Here is a 24,803-nt window from a genome sequence, read left to right on the forward strand (position 1 = left end):
ATGTCATGTATTCTTTAATAACACTGGAAAAGTTGTATTCATAACCTTGCAGGATATCCTTCAGTAGGGTGTGGGTAAAACAGATTAATTAAATTGATATACACACTTTGTTAGCCCAATGTTGTATAGGTGTTTACTCCTAATAGAATAGTGGTATAATGTAACTCCCACTAGCGTCATTACATACTGATGTACGACTTGCTTTTAGAAACCTTTCAGAATAAGTACATGTTATTCTGAAAGGCTTCATTGTACAGCTTAGTTAAATCTCCCGGCTGGCTGAGTGTGGTGGTGCATGCCTCTAATCCCAGCAGCTCAAGCCAGCCTCGGCAACCCTGCCCTCTAAATAAAATATTAAAAAGGGCTTGGGGGCTGGGGCTGTAGCTCAGTGGTAAAGTGCTTGCCTAGCACGTGTGAGGCACTGGATTCAATCCTCAGCACCACATTAAAAAAGTGTCCATCTACAACTAAAAATATTAAAATAGGTGGTTGGTGGTGCTTGGGATATGGCTCAGTGGTAAAGCCCCCCTGGGCTCAATCCCTGGTACCAATAAAAGAAAAAAAACACCTCTCGTTAGTTGACATGTGAGTTATGCTTGTATTTCTCTTTATTACAGATAGTGTTGTATGTTTTTGTAGGTTTGTCTTGATGTAGGATGGAATTAATAGAAAAGGACTTGATCAAAGAATATTCTTTGAAAATGTAAAAGTTAAGTTTTTTTTATAAGATTCATATTAACTTCTTTGCTTTTACCAATAATGCTGATGTTGGCTTCCTTGTACCCTAAGCAGATAGAAGATACTATCAACCTGGCCTTTGCCAAGCTAATAGGGGAGAATTAAGTTGTTTTAATTATGGAGGAATTAATTATCATTACTGTCTTTATGGTAATTTGTATTTTCTCTGAAAATACACACACACACACACACACACACACACACATACATATATTTTAAGTTGCTGGACCTTTATTTTATTCTTTTAATTTTATGTGGTGCTGAGAATTGAACTGAGTGCCTCACACATGCTAGGCAGGTGCTCTACCACTGAGCCACAACCCCAGCCCCCACCCGTTCATGTTCTTTATCTTTTTTTTTTTTTTCCCCCTAATGGGCATTGATGTTATTATGTATTGATTCACCAGGACTTAACCATGTGTTTGTGATGCAGTTGGTTTTCCCAGTCTTTGGAGCTAGCTTATGGTAAGTTTTTACTTTTCTTTCATTAGTATTCAGAAGTATAAGGTACACTTCTCAAGCATGGAGTTGGTAGAGATCTTAATTCTACTAAAGCCATATGCCTGGTGGTCAGATTTCAGAAAGGTATAAATTTGGATGAGGTACAACTAAATTAACAAATGAAAACTTTGTAGATACATTTATATGCAAACATTTCATTAAGATTTTGATTAAAATCCAAATGGGAAAACATAAATGTATAGATTCAATAATTATTTTAACACATATATGTTTATAGCTATCACTAAGGTCTGAAAATAGAACCTTCCAGGCACCCTGAAGCTTTGTGTCTTCCTCCCAGCTATCTTCCTAACTCATAAGAGTAAACACTTGTCCTGACCCAGTGTGCATCCTTAATAGGTTTATTCTGTTTTATTTCTTTTTTTTCATCTATGCCCTGTTAAGTTTGTTTTAATCTATAGGTTCTTCCCTGCATCTCTCTGGTTTTTCCTTTGCGAACTATTTATTGGTGAAATTGGATCAATTGTTCTGTGGAGTTTTCTTTCTTTTTTTCTTTTTTATTGGTATCTGGGATTGAACCCAGATGCACTTAACCACTGAGACACATTCCCTAACCCCTTTTAGTTTTGTTTTGAGACAGATTCTAAGTTGCTTAGGACCGGGCTAAATAGTTGTTGAGGCTGACTTTCATCTTGTGATCCTCCTGCCTCAGCCTCCTGAGTTGTTGGGATTATAGACTTACAGATTCCTGTGGAGTTTTTCTAAAGTTTAGATTCTACTAGTTGCATCTGCATGGTGTAATTTAATATGTTTCTTTGATTTTTTATTTCTCACGAATTGGTGATTGGCTCTGGAGGGTTCATGACATTCAGTTTTCTTTGTGTGGTGTATACTTCCACCAGGGGACAAATAATGCCTCCTTGTCTCTCCATTTGGCAGTACTAGCAGCCTTGCCATTGAATTCTTCGATCTTGTGATTAACTGGAGCTGCAGAGTGGTGCTTTTTAAATTTTGTTATTTATTCTTTATTCATTAGCTAGAATGTTTCTAAAAAGAAAAACTTTACATTACCTTTGAGTAAAGTTAATACAAGAAAGGTTGGATAAATTCCACAATTTACTTGTCAATTTTCAAAATACACTTGTCTGTCTTCTCCAAAGAATTTATGGAAAGAAACTGTCATCTATATAATTGTCAAATTGTTATATATATATGTGGAATATAATGTTTTGATCTATGGATACATTATAGAAAGATTCAGAGAAGCTAAAAAAAATTAGCATGTCTGTCACCTCGATAACTTACCTTTTTTTTGTATGTGGTGAAAATGTTACCATATCAAAAGTCTGTTCTTACAGCATTTTTGAAATAGATTACCCCTTTAGTCACCATGCTGTGTGGTTGATCACTGTAAAACTTATTCTTCTAATTGAACTGAAATTTTGTATTCCTTGATCAGCATCTTCTCTTTGCTCAGCATTCACTTCCGCACCCATATGTCTGGTAATAACCTTTCTACTCTCTTCTGAGATTGACTGTTTAAGAATCTACACATAAATAAGATCATAACAGAATTTTGTCTTTTTGTGCCTATTTATTTCACAGCATAATGTAACATTTATGTGTATTGATCTACCATGGTTATCTTTATTAATGCTTGGGATTACCTATCTGTGGCCAGTGGACCCCTCTTCAGGGATCCTTAGTCTTTCTGGTACAATCCTAGTCATCTTTAATGACCTGGTACAGTCAGATGTTCTAAATTCGTTTGTATGTTTTCTTCCCCATATCCGTAATCATCACTTTCTTCAAAAAGCTATGATTTCTTCTGGCATAAATTGGTATTTTAAGACCATAATGTGGGCTTTCAGAATATTTACTATTATTGCCATGGTCATTGCTTCTAGGCAAAAAAATTGTGTTTTTATAGGAGATATATATATATATATAATATTTATAAATTAAAATAAAATACAGAGTTTGAGTTTGGGAAGATGAAAAAGTTTGGAAGCTGATGGTGGTGATGGTTTACTATATCAGTAGCTGAATGTCACTATATACAGTGACACTACAGTATACAGTATATAGTTGTATACTTAAAATGGTAGGACTATCTGTATTTTACTATGATAAAAATAAATACAGATACTTTAAGGTTTTCCATCTTTGATCTATAAAGCTGTATCTCTACTTTTCCATATCAGGAATCCTAATTCTCAAGGAATTGGTAATGATCAAATTAAAATACATAATTATTAATTTTCTTTGTATCTTTACACTCATGATATCCTCAAAATAACAGTATTGCCACAATATCAGCAATATATGATTACTGAGAGTTAAAAAAATATTATATTTACCCCACCACTGCGAAAACAAAACAAAAACGCTTTTTTGTTGTTTTTGAGTTGGGTTTTTTTTCTTTTTTTTTAAATTATCTACACATGACATTACAATGATCTTGGCAACACTTTTTTTTTAAATATGCTCTCTTCATTCCAATCCTTTTTGTAGTTAATGCTGCATCTGCATTGCAAGAACAAAGTCATTAAGTCTCCTTTGACTGTTCCTTTGATTTTCTTTTTTACACTCTGCAAGTATACACAATATTTAATGCTTATCACCATTCCTGATGTCACAGTCTATCAAGTCATTTAGGTTGTCTTCAGAAAGGGCTTGTGAGAATAATATTCCCTAAGATTTTGTATGCTGATGGCAAGATTCTTGGATCACATTTTCTTTGAGTATCTTAATCCATTTTGCCCATTGTCTCAGATGTGTAACACCAATAAAAACTTAAACTGAACAGTAAATATTAACCAATTTTAATGCATCCATCCTTGAAATATTCGCAGAATTAGAAACTTGGGATTAATGGGTTAAGTGTTTTTTTTTAATATTTATTTTTTAGTTTTAGGTGGATGCTATATTTTATTTTTATGTGGTGCTGAGGATTGAATCCAGTGCGTCACACATGCTAGGCAAGCACGCTACCACTGAGCCACAACCATAGCCCAAGTGTGCTCTATTTTTGACAAAAAGCATTGCTGTAGAGCTTTGTGAATCATGATTTTGTATCCCTCATGAGTGCTTTCTTGTTTTTGCCTGAATTGCCATGGGATTTTCTTCCCTGGTATTTTTCCAACTTTAAGAGAGGATGTTTTGGTCTTGGTGTGTTCTTTTACTAAAAAGTGTCAATTTTCTTTTTCTATTCTTGATTTCAGTAAAATTAAAGATTAAAGTATTCTGTTTCCTTGTTTAGATTGTCTCTTTGGGGATTCCTGTCATACACTCTATTTCTGTCAGTTTTGCTTGGGTTCTTCTTTCTTACTGATCTTTCAACATTTCCCTCCCGTTATAGTCTCTTAAGGTGTTATTTGTGTTTATTCACCAAGAATAATATTTCTAGTTGATTCTTCTGAAATCATTTAATTTTTTCTTGAATTTTACTACATTTTAAAAATTTTTTATGTTTGTTATTCAGTCATATTTTGTGACTTTTTTCTTCTTCCTTTTTTTTTTTGTTACTGGTGTTGAACCCAAGAGTGCTTTACCACTAAGCTATATCCCCAGATCTTTTCAACATTTTTTGTTTTGAGACAGGGTCTCACTAAGTTGTCAAGTCTGGTTTCAAGCTTGTGATCCTCCTTCCTCAGCGTCCTGAGTCACTGGGCCTATAGGCATGCGCCACTGTACCTGTCTCAGATCATTTTTTTGATGTACTTGATGCAGGTTCTTAATAGCTTCCTATGCGTCTCTCTTGTGTGCTTGTTTTGGTACCACACTGGGGAACTGAATTCAGGGCCTCTCTCATGCTGGGCAAGTGCTCTACCACCTTGCTACATCCCCAGCTCTGATGTACTTTTGTGTCTGCAGATAGTGTATTTGCATCTCATGTTACTTTTTCTTATCATTTTTTATGGGATTTGACCTCGTTTATATTCTGTCTCTGGTTCTTGAATTTCTTTTCCTATTCTTTTAGGAGAGAGATGTGAGAGTAGCTCAACTATTGTCTAGCTCTTATTTGTTTTGGTGGAGTGTTCAGATATATGGCTATTTGATTTTTGCCACTGTTCCCCTTACCTGTTTTCATCTGATTCTTATTCTTGTTCCCTGTTCTTGTCCTTCTGAACTTGGATTCTGTTTCCCGTGGTTTCTCCTCATTATGGAGTCTGAGAGTGCACAGCTTGCATCAGCCCTTTTCCTCCTTCATCCCATCCAGTTCACACACTTGGCTACTATGAGAGGGTGAAAAACTTGCAATTTCAGCTGCAATTTAATGTGGTTTTTCTGTATCAGTTGTGTGCATGCACCTTTTGCATGTTAATATTTCTCTCTCGCCCTGCTTTCTATTTTCTTTTTTTTTATGCCCTTTTCTTTACCTGTTATTTATTCATAAGTAAGACCCTTGCTGACTCACATTTGGTAGAATTAGGTTAAGTTCTTTATAAGCCTGCCATTTGGCCCAAGATTGGTCAGTAGCTGGTTCTTCATAGCTCTGTTTGAGAATTTTTCAATAACTCCCTTAGGCCAAGAGAGGAAAGTTTTATCCTTGCTGATATGAATCTTTTTTTTTTTTTTTGATACCAAGGATTGAACCCAGGGGTGCTTAACCAACTGAGCCACATCCCCAGGCCTTTTTGTATTTATTTAGAGATCGGGTCTCACTGAATTGCTTAGGGCCTCCCTAAATTGCTGAGGTTGGATTTGAACTCACAATCCTCTTGCCTCAGCCTCCCAAGCCACTGGGATTATAGGTGTGCACCACCGCACTCAGCCTGATGTTAATCTTTACTGAGGTTCTCAGCTGTTTCAGGAGTATCAGGAGGAGGGTGTGGGGAGTGTTGGTCACTGTGGCCTTTGTCAGTGAGTGGTGACCTGGGACAGCTAGTATCTTACTGAGCCAGTTGAGTCCTGTCATTGCAAGATCCTGACTGAGGGAAGCTTCCCTTAGGTCACAAAGCATGAAGATGACTTGGGTGTAACCCGCTTCTTTAAGGGTTTACCTTCTGTAGACCCCGTTCTTCAGGTTAAGTGTTTTGGTGGCATTCCTCAAAACTCTCATACCACTTTTGCTTTCTCTCATTTAGAGAATTGTTTCCCATTCCATTGTTCTTCAGTTTGGTCTTAGGTTTTATTATACAATGAATATCATAGTTTTCCACATTCATAGAATATGTGATGTCAATTTCCATATTAGAACTAGGTTTCCAGTTTCCTTTTTAAAATTTATTTATTTTTGTTCTTGGTACTGAGGATTGAACCTAGGGGTGCTTTACCTCTGAGCTACATCCATAGTCCCCATTTAAAAAATTTTTTAAGACAGGCTGTCCCTAAGTTGCTGGGTTGACCTTGATGGTCTTCCTGCCTGAACCTCCTAAATTGCTGGGATTAGGGGAATGCACCATATCTGTAGAGTTTTCCTGTTTGTATTTGTTCATTTCACACATCAGTGGGTTTCAGGGAAGAGAATTTTGTAGATAGATATTCTCCTGAGGAAAAATTACCCAAGTAGGGGTGGGCTGAGGAAATATATTTGATATATGAGCCAGTATATCAGAGCCTTATATTTGGGATATTTTGGAAATTTAGGCAGACTGTGGTGCATATGTCCAGAGAGATTCTGGGATATTAAGTAGGCCAAATTAAGACAAAATGGCACTCATGGTAGGTTTCTAGGTGACAGTTAAGGACTGGGGATAAGGATACCAGCTGGGAGATAGTAGGCCAGCAGAAAGAGACCCACAACCATGGAGCTCTACCAGTAGAAGGAGCTGGGTGAAAACCCGGAACCCTAGAGTTCCTGTAGTTCCGTGCTGGGTCCCATTCTTAAATTTCTATGAGATTCCATCTTGCATTCTTCCTTGAGCTACTCTAGGTTGGTGTCTGCATCTTAAAACCAAAAAACGCCTAAATAAAATAGATGCTTTTTATTTCACTCTGAAATAGGATCCCAGATGATCCATGTGTGAGGGGGAAGGTGAGTAAGTGGCACAAGTGTGGTGCCAATAAAGAACACAGTCATTGTGAAAAATGAGAGAAAAAACTGACAAGGAACAGTTGCTGAGCAGCATCAAGGGCCCAGTTGAAGTTGGAAATTATGAATTTATTGTGGCAACTTTTGGTGTGTGACAGTCAGGAAGATCCAGGACTTCTGGAAAGACTGGTTAGTGGCACACAGGATCTAAAGTCTCTGGGCTGTCCTTTGCCATGGGGTCTGGTCTGAAAAGAGAAGGAAGTAAAGAAAGGATAGGATTCTGATGGGGAGAAAACAGACAGTTGTCAGAGGAGTAAAGGCCTTGTTGTAATTGAAGCCAGGAGGTGACCAGAGCCAGGAGGTTGTGGTAATGTTTAAGATTTTAAAGGCAGAGTGGTTTTAGATTCTGTCAAAGCTCTGATTGTAACCATGAAAAATAATGGCTAACTTCAGTTATCTTGCCTTTGTACCTCTCACCTATTTAGGTTATAGCAGACATTGTTTATCTTGATATTACTCTGTAAATATAGAACCGCTGGGGAAAAAAAGGCCAAGTAGTAAGCAGAGTGTTTATTTTTTTAAAATTACTTAAAAAAGTTGTTTACAGAGATGTGGATTTACATAACTTGGCAAGAACATTTAAAAATGTACAAGCTATTTCATATTATTGCACTTACTCTTTAATATATAAGGCATTTTATTTTACATAAATAAAGGATAATGTATAATATACAACAAGTGTGGTGCCAATAATTGTCAAACCATACAATTCAATGAGATGCATGTGGGAGGGTGGAAATGAAACCCAACCTCCTCAGCTTTCACGGTATATTCTTGCAACTACGATTTACATGTTATGACACATTTACCCTCATAGCTTACTGTGAATGACTGACCAGTTTAAAAAAAACAAACGAGTTTTAGTAGGACAATACTATAGTGTTCACTTCAGGAAGCGTGGGAGCTTATTAGACTAATTAGAAACACTAGTCATGCCTTGAACACTGAAGACAAATAAATAGCTTTCTATCTCTCAGGATCAAAATTCAGCTTTTGCTTCTTCCCTTAAATTCCTAATGTTGGTCAGGGAATCCTTCTGGCATGATGGAATAGAAATAGCTGATGACTTGGTATGAGAAGCCAGAGGTCCACCCTTGTAATGCCATTGCTCTAGAAAGTTATGTCTGTTCACATAGAAGTGTGCATTTCTTTACTATTAAGAGTTTTATGATGGATTCTACATTTCTTAAAGGCAGAGCTGTAAAAGTAGAGGCAAAAAATGGTTTTCAGTATTGACTTCAAGTAGTCTCTTAATTTTTAGGCAAGAAGTAGAAACCATGAAATTGACCCCAGAGACTTCAAAAATAATCTAGCATGCACCTTGCACTGACTTCCTATAATATCCTACCTGTAACTTTAATGAAAATTAGAATCTAAGCTTAATCAATCAGGTTTTTCTAGCTAACTGCTGCACTATATTTTCCTTTGCATAACCTGTTGAAAAATGAGAAATCTGGGCTCAGACAAGCCAGGTATTTTACTCCCATCTGAGGGACCTCACTGGGCCAACTTCACAGATCTTTAGCAGAATTGGTCCTCAGAAAAATGATGTATATAGATGACAGCTCAAGTATCTCCATGATCTGGGACTTATAGCCCTTTACCTGGCTGTAGGTTATTTTTTAAAATCACAACATAAAATCTTAGAATCATGCATGCAGGTATGACAAATACAATCTCCACCCGTATTTCCAGGATTCAATGGGCTGGCTTCTTACCACCCGAGGATTTAAGTTGTAAATACTACATACTCCTTCACCTTGACAGTGACTCACCCTGTTTTTCCATTTTCGTTCTTACATTTTGGTAAACAAAGCTGATGAGGCTTTGGAATTTAGGAAAATACGGTATAGTGCAAGGGGAGAAAAGCCAACTTTGTCACAGGGGAATGGCACATGGGATAAGAATGGGTACTTTGAAGAAGCTTATGGCAGCTGGGGGGGTGTTCACAAGCAGCATGAGTCACATTCTTCTGGAGGAAAATACTTTTAGCAAAAGGAAGAATTTGCAAAACAGGAATACACAACAGCAACAACTTCAATCATTATAGAGTTTTGTTATACCAGGTCAAGAAAAGAGATCTATTAACTAGAAACGTCACATTTCTTAAGTGTGCTGGGAAAGCAGAGAAAAACCAACCCAAAGTTTTTCTCAAAAGGATTAATATATGCTGCTCAATTTGGATTTGTAAATAGAATACCTTTGCTTATAAATCTAAGGACACTAAAAAGATACTTCTAAAAATTTAGTTGAAATGCGTGGTTGGAGTGCATGAAATATAGAAGTGGAAACCCATGGCTGATAGTTTTGTCTGCTTTGTGTTGTCCAGTCTTGAATTTAAGCACTTATCCAAGACAGGCTTGAAAACCAGATGCAAGGTGCTTTCAGATCTGCAACTCCCTGCTCCTGTAGGCAGTGAAGCTCACGGCTGTTCAGTGCAGTTTTTGGAACTGTTATACTGTAAAGCAGCCTTTGACTTAACCTTGGAGAGCTAGAAGGTGATCATTACTTCATAGTCAGTGACCCATTGAATTGAACTCTGCACCCATATATTGTACATTACACTAGTTAAAAAATATTACTTTCTTTATTTCACCTTTTCATTATTTAGATAATTCCTGAGCTCAGCCTAATGATTAGGTCATAATTTCATTTTTTTTCTCTAAGCCTTATTTTCTTTTCAGGATAACATATATAGACTTACAGCTCTTCCTTCCATTGACTGTGCCTAAAAGCATGTCACTTACTTAAAAAATTATATAAAACTATTTTAGCTGTGACATTTGTGTTACCCATCCGGTCTCTTTGCACCAGGACTGTATGTTGGGAGAGGTGGCAGGAGGGAAGTAAAGGTGTATCTAGGTGTTTCAGATGAAGAAGAGCATGTCACCTCTTGTGTCCTCAATGCAAACATAAAAGGAGGGCATAGGCACTGGAACCAAACGACCCCTGCAGGCTTCCAGAGTTCAACTTCATTGCTGCTGCAACACAACAGGTCAGGCTTCGTGGAAAAGCAAAATAATTGGAGATTTTTATAGTCTCGTCTATACTATTTGTCGTTTCAAGAACCTGTCATTTAAAGAAGTCATTCTGATTTGCTAAAATGAGGAAAGGACTGAGAAAACAAGAGTCATGATGAAATTCATGAATTCCGATGCTTTCTAATTACTAACTGCACCGGTCCTTCTGGAACAGACTTCATAATATTCCAGGCATCAAAGTGCATGAGCCCAACCAGGGGCTTCCCATTAATAGCGAGAATTTCATCTCCAGCTTCTATTGTTCCAGCTTGTTCTGCTGCACCACCTGTCAGAACAAATGCAGAATGAGGGTTTGGAAATTTAATAGCTTTCCAAAATTTCTAAAATTTAAATGAGGAGAAGCTCTAAATGATGTATGCCTATATTCTTAAAATAGGGAACTATTTCTTAGGATACAAAACACAAATACCAATAAAAATCAGTTGGATTACATTAAAAAAAATCAATTTTCTCATCCCCCCCCCACCAAAATACAAGACAAAAATAAGCGACTGACAAGGGGGTGAGAATTTAAATGTATTCAACAAAGGGTTAGTATCCATTACTAGATGAAGAACTACAAACCAATAAAACAATACAAAATGAAAAAAAGTTAGGTAAAGGAAATCAGTAGTTAAATAGCCAGTGAATTCAGGGAAATAGGCTCAACTTCCAATTGTTAACAGATATTGGCTGAAACATTCAAATTCTGAGAAGCAGGAATCATCTGCTCACCAGTGACTGGAAGCTACTTAATTGATTCTCTGCAAACAAATATTTCTTCATTACAGCTTTTTGTAGGTTATAGCAAATTCGTGAGCTTTGAAAAAAACGATTAAGCTTTCTCCACCTACTTTCTTGCACGTATACATCGAAAACAAACATCACATTGAAGAAGAAATGCACATTGGCTATAGAATCATTTTATCATGACAAAATGACATCAAAAAATTCCAAAGTATGAAAGTAAAAATTCATTTTTTTAGAAATCTTAATTAGATCTCAAAAGACTGAGTATGTGATCTGAAAGTCATTAAATATTTATACATAAAGGTTTTTTTTTTTTTTTTTTTTTTTTTACCAAATTTGATAAAAATACAGCCTGAAAGAAAGTAAGTCCAAATCTAGTCCACCCAAGGACAGAAACATTTTTTATGGGAATGATAGAGGCAGATATCATAGAAGAGTCTAGGCCTCACATCAGCTCCATAGTGGAACAAAGAGAAGGAGCTGGTTACAGTCATTGCTTTTTTTATAAATTCCTGGAGGAACCAGAGCACTGTTGTTTGGCATAACCAGTTATAGTTGTGTTAGTACATCCAATATTCCTGTTCTAGAATATTAACTGAAGGCCTCAAGAAGGTTATATGAAAACAAGTAATTTGGAGTCTTCACCTGGGTCTAAACAACGTGGAGTGTTCCAAACAACAAAAGCAGAAGCCTATGTTAGTGGGATGCACACCTACGGGGCATACCTACATGGACTACAGCTGCGTTGTGGTCTCCAGTCTGTGTCTATGGGCAAGTTACAAATTCCTCTAAACCAGTTTCTCATCTGCAAAATATGGTTACAGTAATATCTGCCCTGTTATCTTACTAGGTTGGTGAAAGGATTGAATAAGATGAACTACATGAAAATCCTTCAGGAAACATTCGATGCTGTGCAAACCAAAGGTGATACCAGCTTTTGGACTTTAAAGGAGTGAGAAACAATCTTCTCTTTGGTTTATACCTCTGCTATTTTAAGGTTGATATTTCATGAGGCCAAACAAATCCTGATTGAGCAGGATAGGTCTCTCTCCTCATTTATTGAGTTTTAAAAAACATCCTTTGGGAATCTGGCTTTTATGCTGTTTCCCCAAATCATCTTCCATAGGTTTTCTTTGACACTTTCTTAGGTTCTTGCTGCTGTTATTATGAATTGGTATTAACTGGAGCAGAATCTGCATTTGGCTTTTTTTTTTTTTTAACCCAGTTTATGCTGTTTTTGAGCTGGTCTTGGTTAGTGTACAAAGATCTAATGTATTTCTTAAGTTGCCGTATTGCTTTCCTTTTTTTTAATGAATTTATGTTGTCCTTCGTTCTGTTACAGAATGGTAAGCTGTTTCATGGCTTCATATTAGTAAGTCCTACCACATTCCCCCCTGAGAGATGATCCAATAAGTGGTTCCACTGGAAGGAACGAGGGCTTTCTTTTCTCTGCATTCTTGACAACATACGAGATTCGTTATTTTTGGCCAACCTGACATTAAAAACGATTCCTGACTGTTGTCATAATTTTCATCCCACAATTAATTTAAGTTTGCCCTTCTCCTGTGTTTCTTGGCCATTTAGGTTTTTTAACATTTGTTAATTTTCTATGCTTCCTTGTAACCTGAATTTTTAATTTTTATTGTGCCTGGTATTGAACTCTGTGTCTCTGGTATGTTTGGCAAGCATTGTACCACTGAGGTACATCCCTGTAAAATTTTTTTCTTTTAATTTTGAGACAGGGTCCTGCTCAGCTGCCCAGACTGGCCTCGGATTTGCAGCTCTCCTGCCTCATCCTCTCAGCAGCTGGGAATATAGGCATGTGCCCCTGGACCCAGTCTAGTTGTGTTTTTTCCCCCTTCTTTTTCTTTCCCTTCTCTTTCTCCTTTTCTTTTTTGCAGTTACTGAACCCAGGGCGTTGTACAGACTAGATAAGCTATTCCTCTAGTCCTTTTAAAGAAGTTTTATTTTGAAACAGGAAAGTTGCCAAGCTAGCTGGAACTGGAGATCCTGATGCCTTAGTCCCTCAAGTAGCTGGGATTCAGGTGTGCACCACTGCACTAGATGGTTTGTATTTTTCTTGAAGTTTTTTATTCTAGACAGTAACCTTTTTTTTGATTAAATACAATAGATGTTCTTCTAGTCAGTCACTTGTATTTTTATATCTGCTCAGACTCCCCCCCCCCCATGTATTAAACCTTCTGCTGTCAAAAGTGTCACATAATGACATTTTGGTCAGTGACTTGCTGCATATACAATGGTGGTACCATAATATTACATCACCTAGAGTGGCGTGGCTGTCTTAGTGTAAGTTTCACTGTGGTGATCCTGTGGCAACTAAGTTGACTAGTAGTGCATCTTTCAGAATCTGTCTCTGTTGTTAAGTGACATATGATTGGTTTTTTAAGATGGTTTTCTGTTATGTTGAATAAATCTTCCCGTGTGAATTAAAAATAAAGGTTATTGCTAATGTATGAGAAGTTCTGTTGATCTCTCTATATTGATTGTGAACTCCTCAGTTTGGTGAACTATTCACATTGGCCTGACATTAGATTATCTTAGGAGGTTGTTCTTCTCCCCTCCTCCCAATCAGGAAGTATGAACAGTTTTTCAATTATATTCCTATACTTCCAGTTTTCATTTATTTTGTTTTTGGATTATGTATTGCTGAGTTGTTTGGTAAAATGATGAAAGGAGAAACATTTCAGAAGAAGCCCAGACCCAGAATTGTACCAGTGACGATGTTCTAACTTTTTCTTGGGTGGCTGCTGCTGCATATAAGGAGTTAAAAAATTGTTTATTAGTTTGGTCATGGATACAATTTCTGACCTTTAAGGGAGATACAATATTTGGTTATTTAAAAAAAAATTTTGTGGGGGGTAATAGATTAGGTCTACACAAAAAATCGGTACAGGTTAAATTTCCCTTAACTGAAGTGCTTGGGACCAGAAGTATTTTAGATTTTGGAGTTTTTGGATTTTGGAGTTTTTTGGATTTTGGAATATGTGGATAGACTTTACCAACTGAGCATCTCTAATATGAAAATTGAAAATGCTGCAAATTCTAAAACTGAGCACAGGCTCCCCAGTCAGATTGGGTGCTAAGCCAGCTGCAGCTCTGGGGTTAGGGTACATTGGCCTTGGACACCTTTTTAAGCTATGTCTTTTTTTTTTTTTTTTTTTTTTTGGTATCAGGGATTGAATCCAGGGATTGCTTAACCACTGGGCCACATCCCCAGCCCTTTTAAATATTTTATTTAGATATAGGGTCTCGTTTAGGGCCTTGCTAAGTTGCTGAGGCTGACCTTGAACTCACAATCCTTTTGCCTTAGGCTCCTGCACTGCAGGGATTACAGGAGTGGAACACTACCCCGCTTGCTGTGTGCTTCTTAGCCTATGGAGGCTGTCCTGTGACTGGCCCTGGAGGCAGCGACTCCAGCTCCTTTCATGAGTTCCATTCAGCTGTTCCTCTGGAGTGATGGCTTAGTGGGTAGATGGACAGCAGTTGTCCTCCATCTTCTGTAGGTGTTACTCTGTTAACTTTTGGCATTCATGCTGGGGAACTGATCTGTTGGCTGTTTAGATTTCCACATTATTCTTTACATGATTTGGGTTTTTATATATGCAGCCTGTTTTGCCCTTGATGATGTATCTCCCCCCACCCCACCCCCCCCACCCCAGTTTGAGGACTCCTGTTTTTAGTTTTGGAAAAGTCTTAGTTACAGTTTCTCCTCTTATTTCCTCTCATCTGTCTTTTCCTTCGGAAACACCTTACCCCTTTTACCCTTTTGTAGTTTAAATTGTTTCTTCTATCACTATTCTTACAAATTCTGTCCTTATATGAATTCAGTCTATTTTTTTTTATTAATTAAAAATACATTTGACTTTATTTCCATTAAAGGTGTGTGTGGGCATTTTGTTTTGTTTAACATCTCTGCTCCTTTTGAATACGCTCTTGATGCTTGGATATTATTCTTGCTTTTATTTTTTATTTTATTTTATTTTTCCTGCCTTTATTTTTTAATGGGCTTTCCTACTCATGGGACTCCCGGCAATGGATCTCCACGTCCTGTGTGCTCCGAGAGCTGTCCCTTGCCAATGCTGTTATAGTTAAGTTGCTTCATGCTTGCCTTAGCTCAGCTCTCTGTCTACTGTTCTGTCAACTAGATGAGTAACGAATGCGGTTTCTCTACCTTGGTACTGTTAAGTTCAGACACCACGTAGCAGAGGCCCGACTCCTGATACGTGCCTGTCTTCTGCCTGCTGGTAGGGCCAAGGGCAGACAGCCTGTGTTGGCCACCACCCAGAGCTACAGAGCTGAGCTGTTGTCACCCCCAGCTGACTGGTGGAGAACAGATCAGCCCTTCCCTTCACAAGATGCCTGGTTCCAGTTGTCCACAAATTCAGGAGGTGCTCAGCCCCCACTCCTGGGTGGACACTGGAGCCCCAGCTTCCACTGCCTGTTTCCCATCTCCTGCTTCCTCTGGGCCACAGGGTGGCAGCCCTACTTACCTGTCACTATGGATTTCACTTCAACTTTTGAACCATAGAGGTTCTCCCCCCCCTCCTTCAGCTAAGTTAGCAGAAGAGATAATTTAGTGTCCATGTGTTACTCTTGGCCACAGTGGAGAACAGAACTAGTTCAGAATGTCATAAGGTCAGGGCAAATGACCAACAGAGAAGGTTATTGTGTGCACAGGCGCTCTCAGAGGTAGGCTTGGCAACTCGATGGCAGTGAAGGTCTAGATCCACTCAAAGAACTTCTAGACAGCAGCATGCCGTCAACGACTTGGGCCAGCCTCCCTGGCCCCCAGAGGCCCTTATTTTGGTTCTTGTGGCCTCTGGTTTAACCAGGTCAGCAGTTCACAAGCACTTCACCCTGTGCATTTGCTTCTTCCTCTATGTGGCTCTCAAGGTTTCCTAGAAGATGGGGTAAGGCTAAGAGCGCTGGAGATTGTTTTTTTAAAGCACAGCTTTATATTGAAGAATATATTTTTTTTTTTTTTTTTTTTTTACTATTAGTACTGTGTGTCAGGAGTGGAGAAAGGCTTCAAAATTACTATATAATTATAGAAATACACCAAAGGTCAGTAACTAGTGACTAGTGGTCATTAAAATAATAAAAAAAAATCCTTAGCTAAGAACTGATGTTACTATTTATTGACTTACTTATTTTGTTAACATTCTCTTAACTTTAATTTTTTAAAATATTTTTTAGATATTGATGAACCTTTATTTTATTCATTTACTTATATGTGGTGCTGAGAATCGAACCCAGTGCCTCACACATTCTAGGCAAGCACTCTGAGCCATAACCCCAGTCCACATTAATGGGTTTCTACTCTGTACCAACAATGTCAATACATAATTATATTACAATTATATCATTAATATAGTTATTCAGTTTAGGAATCTGAAGAGATTTTTGAAAGCTGCTCAAGATCATAAAATGAATTATCCAAGTTCACAAAGAAACCTCATCTTTACTGATCATTTCAATAAGTTCTACCTCCTATTTTCATATATATATATAAATCTTGTCAATGAACATTCATTTTTATATATTTGTATGTGGTGCTGAGGACTGAACCCTAACCCTCAAACATGCTAGGCAAACGTTCTACCACTGAGCCACAACCCCAGTCCCCATCTTGCAGTCTAGTATTTTCAGTTAGAGAGATCTTGGCTGGTGTTAAGTACTCCTGACTGGTGAGTCTGATGGCGTTACTTAGCTTGTTAGTCACCTGACAGGCTGTTACAAGGATAAGGCATGAGTTTTAATATATGTAAAAAACTACATGGCTGACCCAGAATGATCCCTACATGTCAAAAGCATTAAAAACATTTTAGAATTTTAAAAACGAGTGTGAAGCCAGACACAGTGGTGCATGCCTGACTTAGGAGGCTGCGGCAAGAGGATCTGAAGTTCGAGGCCAGCCTCAGCAACTTAGTGAGACCCTGTCTTAAAGTGAAAAATAAAAAGGGCTGGGGATACAGCTCAGTGGTAAAGTCTCTTTGGGTTCCATCCCCAATACTAAAATAAAATAAAATAAAAATAACAAAATCAAATCAAGTTTGATTTCCAGTGGAAGGCACTGATTTTTCATGGAGACATGTGGAAATGGTAGGAGGAGGCTGGCTGAGCTTCCCCGGACATTACCTTTGTACACCCTTTTAATTACCAGGGGCCCATCTCCAGACATGGATGATTTTCCTCCATCCAGACTCAGTCCCAGCCCAGCTGAGGTTTTTAGCACTTCAACACACAGAGCACCAGGAGCAGCTCCGCTTCTCCCTGCAGCAATGATATTTATCAGGATAAAAATGACAGGGTTGCTCATTGTGCCACATGCCCAATGAATGACCCACCCCCAAATGCATTACTCCCACTGTAGTCTCCTGCCACCCTCAAGTCCTGTAACTTTCAGCAAAACCTTTGGGCTCCAGCATTCAGGCTGGTCTCCAGCATGTGGCTGCCTGCCTGGCTACGTTCCTGCTGTGCTTGCGTATTCTGCTCTCCTGTGTATTTTCCGCAAGTGTGGAGAATGCTTTTACACCCAAGCAGAAATCCCCAGAAAATACTGCTCTTGCCAAGCCCAGGGCTTGATGGTACGCATCTTAGTGAGGATGGAAATAACACTTAGGGAATCAAATTGGATTTCCTGCTAACCCTGAATTCTGTGCCGCAGAGTGTCACCATCTGGTACTAACAGCAGCAGCACCAAAGTGCCTGGCCTCACATGAGGGCTGTCATAATTGACTCAGAAGCTCCCTGGGACTGAGCAGGGCTTCCTTCCTTGCATCATGCTCCTATGAGGGGAAATCCTGCCTCCAGGCACGGCTGCCTTCACTGGCATCTGGCTCCACTGTGGAGAGAAGCGTTTCCATGGTTACACCTCCTCCATTGCGAGGAACTGGCGCCCACTCTGTGCCAGTTTGGAGAGGCCAGGCTGAGGTCTGAGTAGGAATTGTAAACTCGCCTTTTAATGATTCTTCTGTGCTGTTCCCGCCAAGGATATTAGAGTTGAGTGGAAAGGTGCACTTAGTTGCTCGGGAGGCAGGGGAAGGACCACAAAGGAATTAAAGGGCCCACTTAAACACATTTGTTAAGGCGGAGGCGGAGCTAGCTAGCATCATCACCTTTGAACATAAACCATTATTGCGGCTTAAAGCCAAAGCACATGGTCTGAAGGACATTTACTAATAGGAGGAGTGGCACAATTTTTCAATGGGTGTAAACAGAAAAACAAAAAACCCATCCAGGGGCGCTCTGCCTCCCAGAATCACTTGGAACATTAAAGAGGTGCTGATGCCAGGTCCCCGCTCCTTAGCATTCTGATTTCATTGAGGAATTTTCTGGACAAAGCTTTCCAGGTATCTCCAATGTGCAACTTATCATATCAGGCCTAAATCAGATGTTGTCAGTGTTTGCCAAAAAATAACTGCATAGGACCAGGGAGCCCCAGGGCAGGGAAACCCCAAAGAATAGCAATGAGCTTCAGCCCTCAAGGTGCTGACAGCTGGATCATGCTTCTGGGTCTGGTTCAAGTTCAGTGGTCTGGAGGTGCTACAGAAATACTTCAGGATTATAAGTGATAATAAGATGGTCTTCTCTTGAGTTGTAAATCTCAAAAACTCTGGAAGCTCTTACGATTAAGTGCCAAATGTTTCCTTTGATAGGTTGAATCCCCAGGAGCCCACTGAAAATACTCGAACCACTGGAGAGTGCTGGGGCAAAGGTGAGCATCAGTTGACGAGGAAGGTGTTTCCGTGTGTTGGGAAAGGTGTCAGCTCTCTAGGAGTGGAAAGCAGAAGAGCCGGGGACACGGGAGCCACTGTGTCGGAATCTCGACAGGTAGAGTTTCTCATTTGTTCAATGGAATCTAATCCATTTTCAGCAAAATCTTTACAGATTGCTCAGGCCACAGTGAAGCCAAGTTCAGCAGAGACATTGAGCTGCCCTTGATCATCAGGGGGAGATGCTGAAAAGAAAGCAAAAGGCCCCTCCCAGAAGGCAGTGGCCTAACTGAACTCCAGCAGATCTTGTCTGCCTTCTGGACTAGAGAGAGGTCATTCCCAAATGCAGAGGCGGAGGACACTGGGTGCAGTGCTTCTCTGGAGGCTGAAATCAGCCTGTGGTCAGAAACAAATGTACTTGGTGTTGAGGCAGTACCTCGCAGAGGGGCACAGAGAACCCCTTGTAGCAAACTCTTCTCAGCAGATGAAGGCTGCAGTCTGTTTTCAAACAAAAACATGTTTGCTCTTTCATTTCCTTATGTTCTTACAAAACAGGAAAAAAATCTCAACCTTGATGTTTCCCAGGGACAAATCTCATTCTTGAATTTCTCCTTCAATACGGATTTTCCCTGTCACAAAAATTCCTTGATTTTACTTACCAGCCACTTAAGTTCTAACAAAGAGATGTAAATATGATGGTGTCTCCTTAGGATGTTGAGAGAAGCTGCCAAGTAATTTTCAGCAGTGTGGCTTTCACTACTGAGTTTTAAACAAAATTGTTTGTAATACTTCTTTTGCAGGAAGCATCCCCAAACACTATATTTCACTACATTCACTTTTTCTGATTCAGGAACTGGCCATTATTTTTTTAATGTCTCACCAGAATGCTGGTCATTGAACTGATATCTTACCAGTTCCAGGCTCCAGAGACATGGTCTTTCTGGAAAGCGAACCCTTTCCATTGGCCATGGGAGGCTCCTGCCTGGAGGAGGATCTGGGCTGTTCATTCCCTTTCTTGATGACCATGAGGACATGTCTGTGCAGCTGTGCCTGATGCAGAACCTTCAAGACGTCTCCGTGGGCTAAGCCAGCCAACGAGGTGCCATTGATGGAGAGAAGGAAATCCCCTCGGTTCACAGTCCCTTCCTGAGAAGCCGCCCCCTGAGAAAACACCCTGTGGACCTGGAAAGGAGAAAGGAAAGGGGAACAAAAGCTAGAATCCATTTATACCTCCAGGGATGGCAAGACAGCAACTGCTACTCTGTAGTGAAGACAAGTTCCTCATGACAAGTTTTCTTATTCATGACAAATATTTAAGTTGATCAAAATCATTCAGTGCGGGACGTGGAATTACAAATGTCAATACCAGCACATATTTTTTACTCAACTTCTTGTTAGTGTCTCATGTGTGTGGCATCCGTGAGGTAACAGGAATATAAGGACAAATGAGACCAATGAAAGTGGCCTTCATGATCTCGAGGCCTCTGAGTGACAATGTCTTACATTATTATTCTTTGGAAAGAAGTAATTTTATAAGTGAATTTAAGTTAGGTCAGTTGATCCTCAAGTTTTTCTAGTGCTTAAATAAGATATTTAGGCAAGTTTTAAGGATATAGATAATTGTGCTTATATGTATTGACATGTGGTCTCTACATGTCAGTCATATGTCAGTCTTCTTTGTCAATGAAAATACTGTGAACTACTTCCTCCATGTTTCCATGTCTGTGTAAGTAGTAGCTAACACAACTCTGTAGCCTTTGAATGTTAGAATCTGTATCCTGTTCAATCTGTGTCCTAATGGCACTGTCACTTACCATGATTGGTTTTGGCTCCACATCTGTCCCTCCTGCCACACTGAATCCCAAACCTGAGCCTTCTTTTTTATTCAAGACTATGAAGCAAATATCTTCTTTATTCTAGTTAAGAGAAACAGGAAAACAATTTACTGTAGATTCCCAGTGCCAAGAATGAGAAGCTCCAACTTAAATCCTCCTGTAGGTGCCCATCCCAGGTCTCAGTGATTCCCCAGCTCACACAGACAAGTCCGAGCAGTCCCCAGCTCAACCGGCACCCCTCTAGGTAGTGCTTAAGTGGAAAGTTCTGAGGGTCTATGCTGTAGCTGTGGAACCCCTGGGAAGGTGAACATGAACGAGGATGTGGGCAGGGGCGGTTAAGCATTCCCACGTTTTCAAGCCATTTGAGGCACCAGATTGTATCTTCCTAAATCTGACGATAGCACAGACTTTCACCTTGAAGGGAATTCCTTATTCTAGAACTCTTCACATCTACATTTAGCAAAGCCAATTTCAACAGCCGTAAAAAAGATTAAGTGACAGAGGCCTTGTGTTTTATATGCTCACTTCTGGCACGTTCAGTTACTGGATTTCAGGTGCAAATTAACTAGCAGTCCAAAAATACTCAGAATATAAAAAATAAAGTATGTTTCTGGGGGTGGTGGTGGACACCTATAATCACAGTGACTTGGAAGGCTGAGGCAGAAAGGTCCCTAATTTCTGGCCACTGCAACTCAGTCAGACCTTGTCTCAAAACAAACCCTGTGGTTCAGTGGTAGAGCACCTCTGGGTTCAATCCCTGGGAAGGAAAGAAGAAAATACCTAAAAACTATGTTAAAACTAATACTCAACTGATATTGAGACTAAAGCATTCTTAGTAGTGTCGTAGGACTAAGTACCAGAAGACTGTCCCAGTCTTGCGCATCCAAAGATATTTTTGGAATAAAAGATTTTAAAATAAATAAACTGGCTGGGCTAATTATTCTGAACTTATTTCCTTCACCCACATGTGACATGTGATTCAGCAACATTTTAAAGCTCTGCATTGTTCTTTTTTCTGAAGTGATTGATAATCCACACTTCAAGGTGTTCTCAAATATAGCACTAGAACAAGAGTCTAAAAATAACCCTTAAAGATGGATTTGATGAAATAAAACAGCTGAGACAGAAGACCAACTCTATAACAGCAAGGGAGAGAACCTGGTAGGAGAAAGTGGTCCTGTTAGGAAGTCTCAAGGGCTAATTTCCAAGCATTTTATCTCTCTCCTAAGAAGCGGATTTGGACCAAGGCACATGTGCTGATACCAGAATGTCCTTCAGCCATACCTGTGCCCAAGCACACATCAGTAGACAGAAGGATGTCTACTGGGCTTCTCAACAAAAATGGAAACATGTGGGCAGTAAATGATTTTTGTGTAGCTTCTGGAAGGTAAAGAAATATGAATACGGAATATGAATATTTCCCAGGTATTTAACCACAAAGCGACAGAACATTTGAAGATAGAGCTCCTATAATGCAGTACTTGTTGTCACCAATATTTTAATTCATTCAAATTGTTTTTTTCCAGGGTGTGTGAGGATACCAGTATGCTAGAAGCTGGCTAACTGGCCAAATTTTGCTTGAGAAGCTCAGCACAGCACCCCGGAAGCTAGATGAACCATGAAGTGCTCTTCAAGGCTTGGGTGTGCTGAAGTCAGAAGACCAGGGATGGTTGTGAGATGACTTCTGTCATCACAGCACCACCAAAGGCTGTGAAGTAGTTTTGTACAGTTCCATTTTAAGCACCTGCAAACCATACTCACTGGAAAAAAAGCAAGGCAGAAAACTGCTCGTGTGAAGATGGCAGAATGAGGCGGTCTCTGCTCACCCCTCCTCTCTGAAATCAGCTTGGGAACACAATAAGAAAACAAGGGGGAAGGAGGGGGGGAGAGTGAGAGAGAACGCGCGAGAGAGCTGTATTCTGATGAAAGTAGGCTTGATCTTCAACACCAAGCCACACTGGGGATGTATATCAAACCAGAGGGAAGGAGGCCTCAGACGATGGCTGCAAGGGCAGCACTGGGCATCCTGTCCACAGAAAAAGTCCCCATTGTATTTCTGTTCCTGAAATGGGCACCTGGTGTATGAGGCTGGCTGAGACTGTTTTTCTCTTTCTCCACATTATCTAACACTGTAAATAAAATGTTCGGAGCAGAGGGTCCTGGCTGAGTGTGACCCCACCCTTCCCACCTTGATAGAGATCTGAGACTGTTCCTGCGTGAGATGCTTGCTTACGGTAGTGACAAGTCCCAGAAGGCAGCGAGAGTTGGACTACTTCCTTTCACTGAAAGTGAAAACTGCTTGGTGCCCAGGTGTTTCCTAACCGCACACACCCAAACCAGTGGGCTGAGACTCTGGAGGGAGGTGAAACTAAAAGGGTATCATCTCCCCTCTTCCCCCTGCCAGCTTATTAGCTGCCAGAGCTGGCTAGGTGGGGTGGCATATGCCTGGAACCCTAGCCACTTAGGAAGCTGAGGCAGGAGGATTGCTAGTTCAAGGCCAGCCTGGGTAACTTACCGAGACACTCTCAAAAACTAAAAAGGGCTGGGGTGTGGCACAGTGGTAAAAAAAAAAAAAGGCAAGACTGTTACTTAGATAATAAACCTCAAATAGCATCCTTTGAGTAATATTTTAATTTCTAGAACAGTGTTTGTGGATGAAGTTAGTAAGCCAAATACATTACCAGGAAAGAAAAATTTTTGCATTTTCCTAATATTCAACTCTTAGGTTTCAAATTTCTATGAACAGTCCTGAGAAGCTTTTATTCTTCAGAGTAGTATTCTATATGTGAAGCCATCTTCTCTTTTGTTATTGTTACATCCGATTCATTTAAAGACTTTATTTGTAATTAGCTCCTTTGTCTTTTACAGGGGTTCCCCAAACTCCTAGGCCTCAGGATACAAGGAGGGCTGTGTTGGTGCAACTGTTTCTTTTACCTGCAGGTGGCGCCCTTCACTAGTTTATGTGCACAGTGAAGTGGCTGGAGGGACTTTTGGTCATTGGAAGCATTTCATAGTCCTGCTTAGAAGACCCTCTGCAGACAAACTCCAAAGCTGGGGGTGGGAAAGGTGGTAACTTGCTACCAGGGAATTAAAATAGCAGTGACACCAATATGGCATGTGAACTTTCCATGAAGGTCTAGCTTCTGAAGCCAGCTGGCAGCAAACGAGGCAAGAGTCCGACTGAGCTGTAGAATTCCCAGCCCAGCCAGGCCTTCCAGGACCAGGCGCGCCCTCCTTGGCTGTCAAAGCGGGCGACGGGCACCTGGCCACTAATGCTGCTGTCATTTTTGTGCACCCTCTGCATTTCACTCACCTCTGATTGTGCTTTCGCTTCCTGAATGAGAGTGAGGGTGGAAGATTTTGATCCCACCGATGACAAAACAGCCTGTAATCTCTGCTGGTCCCCCACTGAGACTTCAAGTTGATCCAAACTAAATAACAAATATATTTGGAAAACATTAAAGAAGGAAGCAATTTTTCCATTTTCTAAGGACACATTTGAAATGAATGCTACTCAAATATATGGCAGTTATTTCCTGAGGTGCTGCTGCTTATGTTTTCTTCTAGTTGTAACTCCCACTCCAAACCAAGGGCCCTGAATGCTGAGCAGGAATGTCCTTCACATTGACAATTATTGGGACAATTTTTGACAATAGCAATAGGAGTGCTCTGGGTTCAGGGATTCCTCCAAGATGTTAGGGGATGGATACAGGGGTTTAATAGGACACTCTGACATGTAAAATATTTAATATGTAGGCTCAGGTGAAACATTTAAAATATGCTGGAAATTCCCATTGGACTGCAGTCACTTTCCATGGCCCAGGTTCCCCGTTCAGGTGCTGCCTTCTCTTCCTTCCCATCTCCCTTGCAGGTTGCTTTTGCTTAGTAAGTGCCATGCCTGGGGAATGTGCTACTTGGGGCAGCATTTTGACAAACTCTTCCCTGCAGGTACTTGTTTCCCATAACTATATTGAAAACAGAGGAGGCTAAATGCAATGTGGTACTCTGGATTGGATCCTGGAATAGAAAAGGGACATTAGTGGAATTTATTTAGCGGAATCTGAATAGACTTTGTAGTTTGGTTAATAGGATTGCTCAATGTTAATTTCTTACTTTCGACAAATGGACCGTTAACAACAGTTAGAGCTGGGTGAGAGGTACATGGGAGCTTCCTGTACTACCTTGGCAACTTTCATATGAACTTAAAAACTATTCCAAAATAATG

General features: G+C 39.9%; 1 protein-coding gene across 1 annotated transcript in view; it reads right to left on the reverse strand.

The window, feature by feature from the left end:
* Positions 1–7,787: 7,787 nt before the first annotated feature.
* Positions 7,788–24,803, reverse strand: part of Pdzd2 (PDZ domain containing 2) — a 235,097-nt gene continuing 218,081 nt past the window's right edge. The window contains exons 20-24 of the mRNA XM_077800187.1: positions 23,892–24,009; positions 20,558–20,659; positions 19,655–19,925; positions 17,167–17,301; positions 7,788–10,543 (exon numbers count right to left, since the gene is read on the reverse strand). Of these exons, the coding sequence (XP_077656313.1) occupies positions 10,380–10,543; positions 17,167–17,301; positions 19,655–19,925; positions 20,558–20,659; positions 23,892–24,009 (790 nt within the window). The 3' untranslated portion in view covers positions 7,788–10,379. The remainder of the gene's footprint in view (positions 10,544–17,166; positions 17,302–19,654; positions 19,926–20,557; positions 20,660–23,891; positions 24,010–24,803) is intronic.

The sequence above is a fragment of the Urocitellus parryii genome, chromosome 1, assembly GCF_045843805.1.
Source record: "Urocitellus parryii isolate mUroPar1 chromosome 1, mUroPar1.hap1, whole genome shotgun sequence".
Lineage (NCBI taxonomy): Eukaryota > Metazoa > Chordata > Mammalia > Rodentia > Sciuridae > Urocitellus > Urocitellus parryii.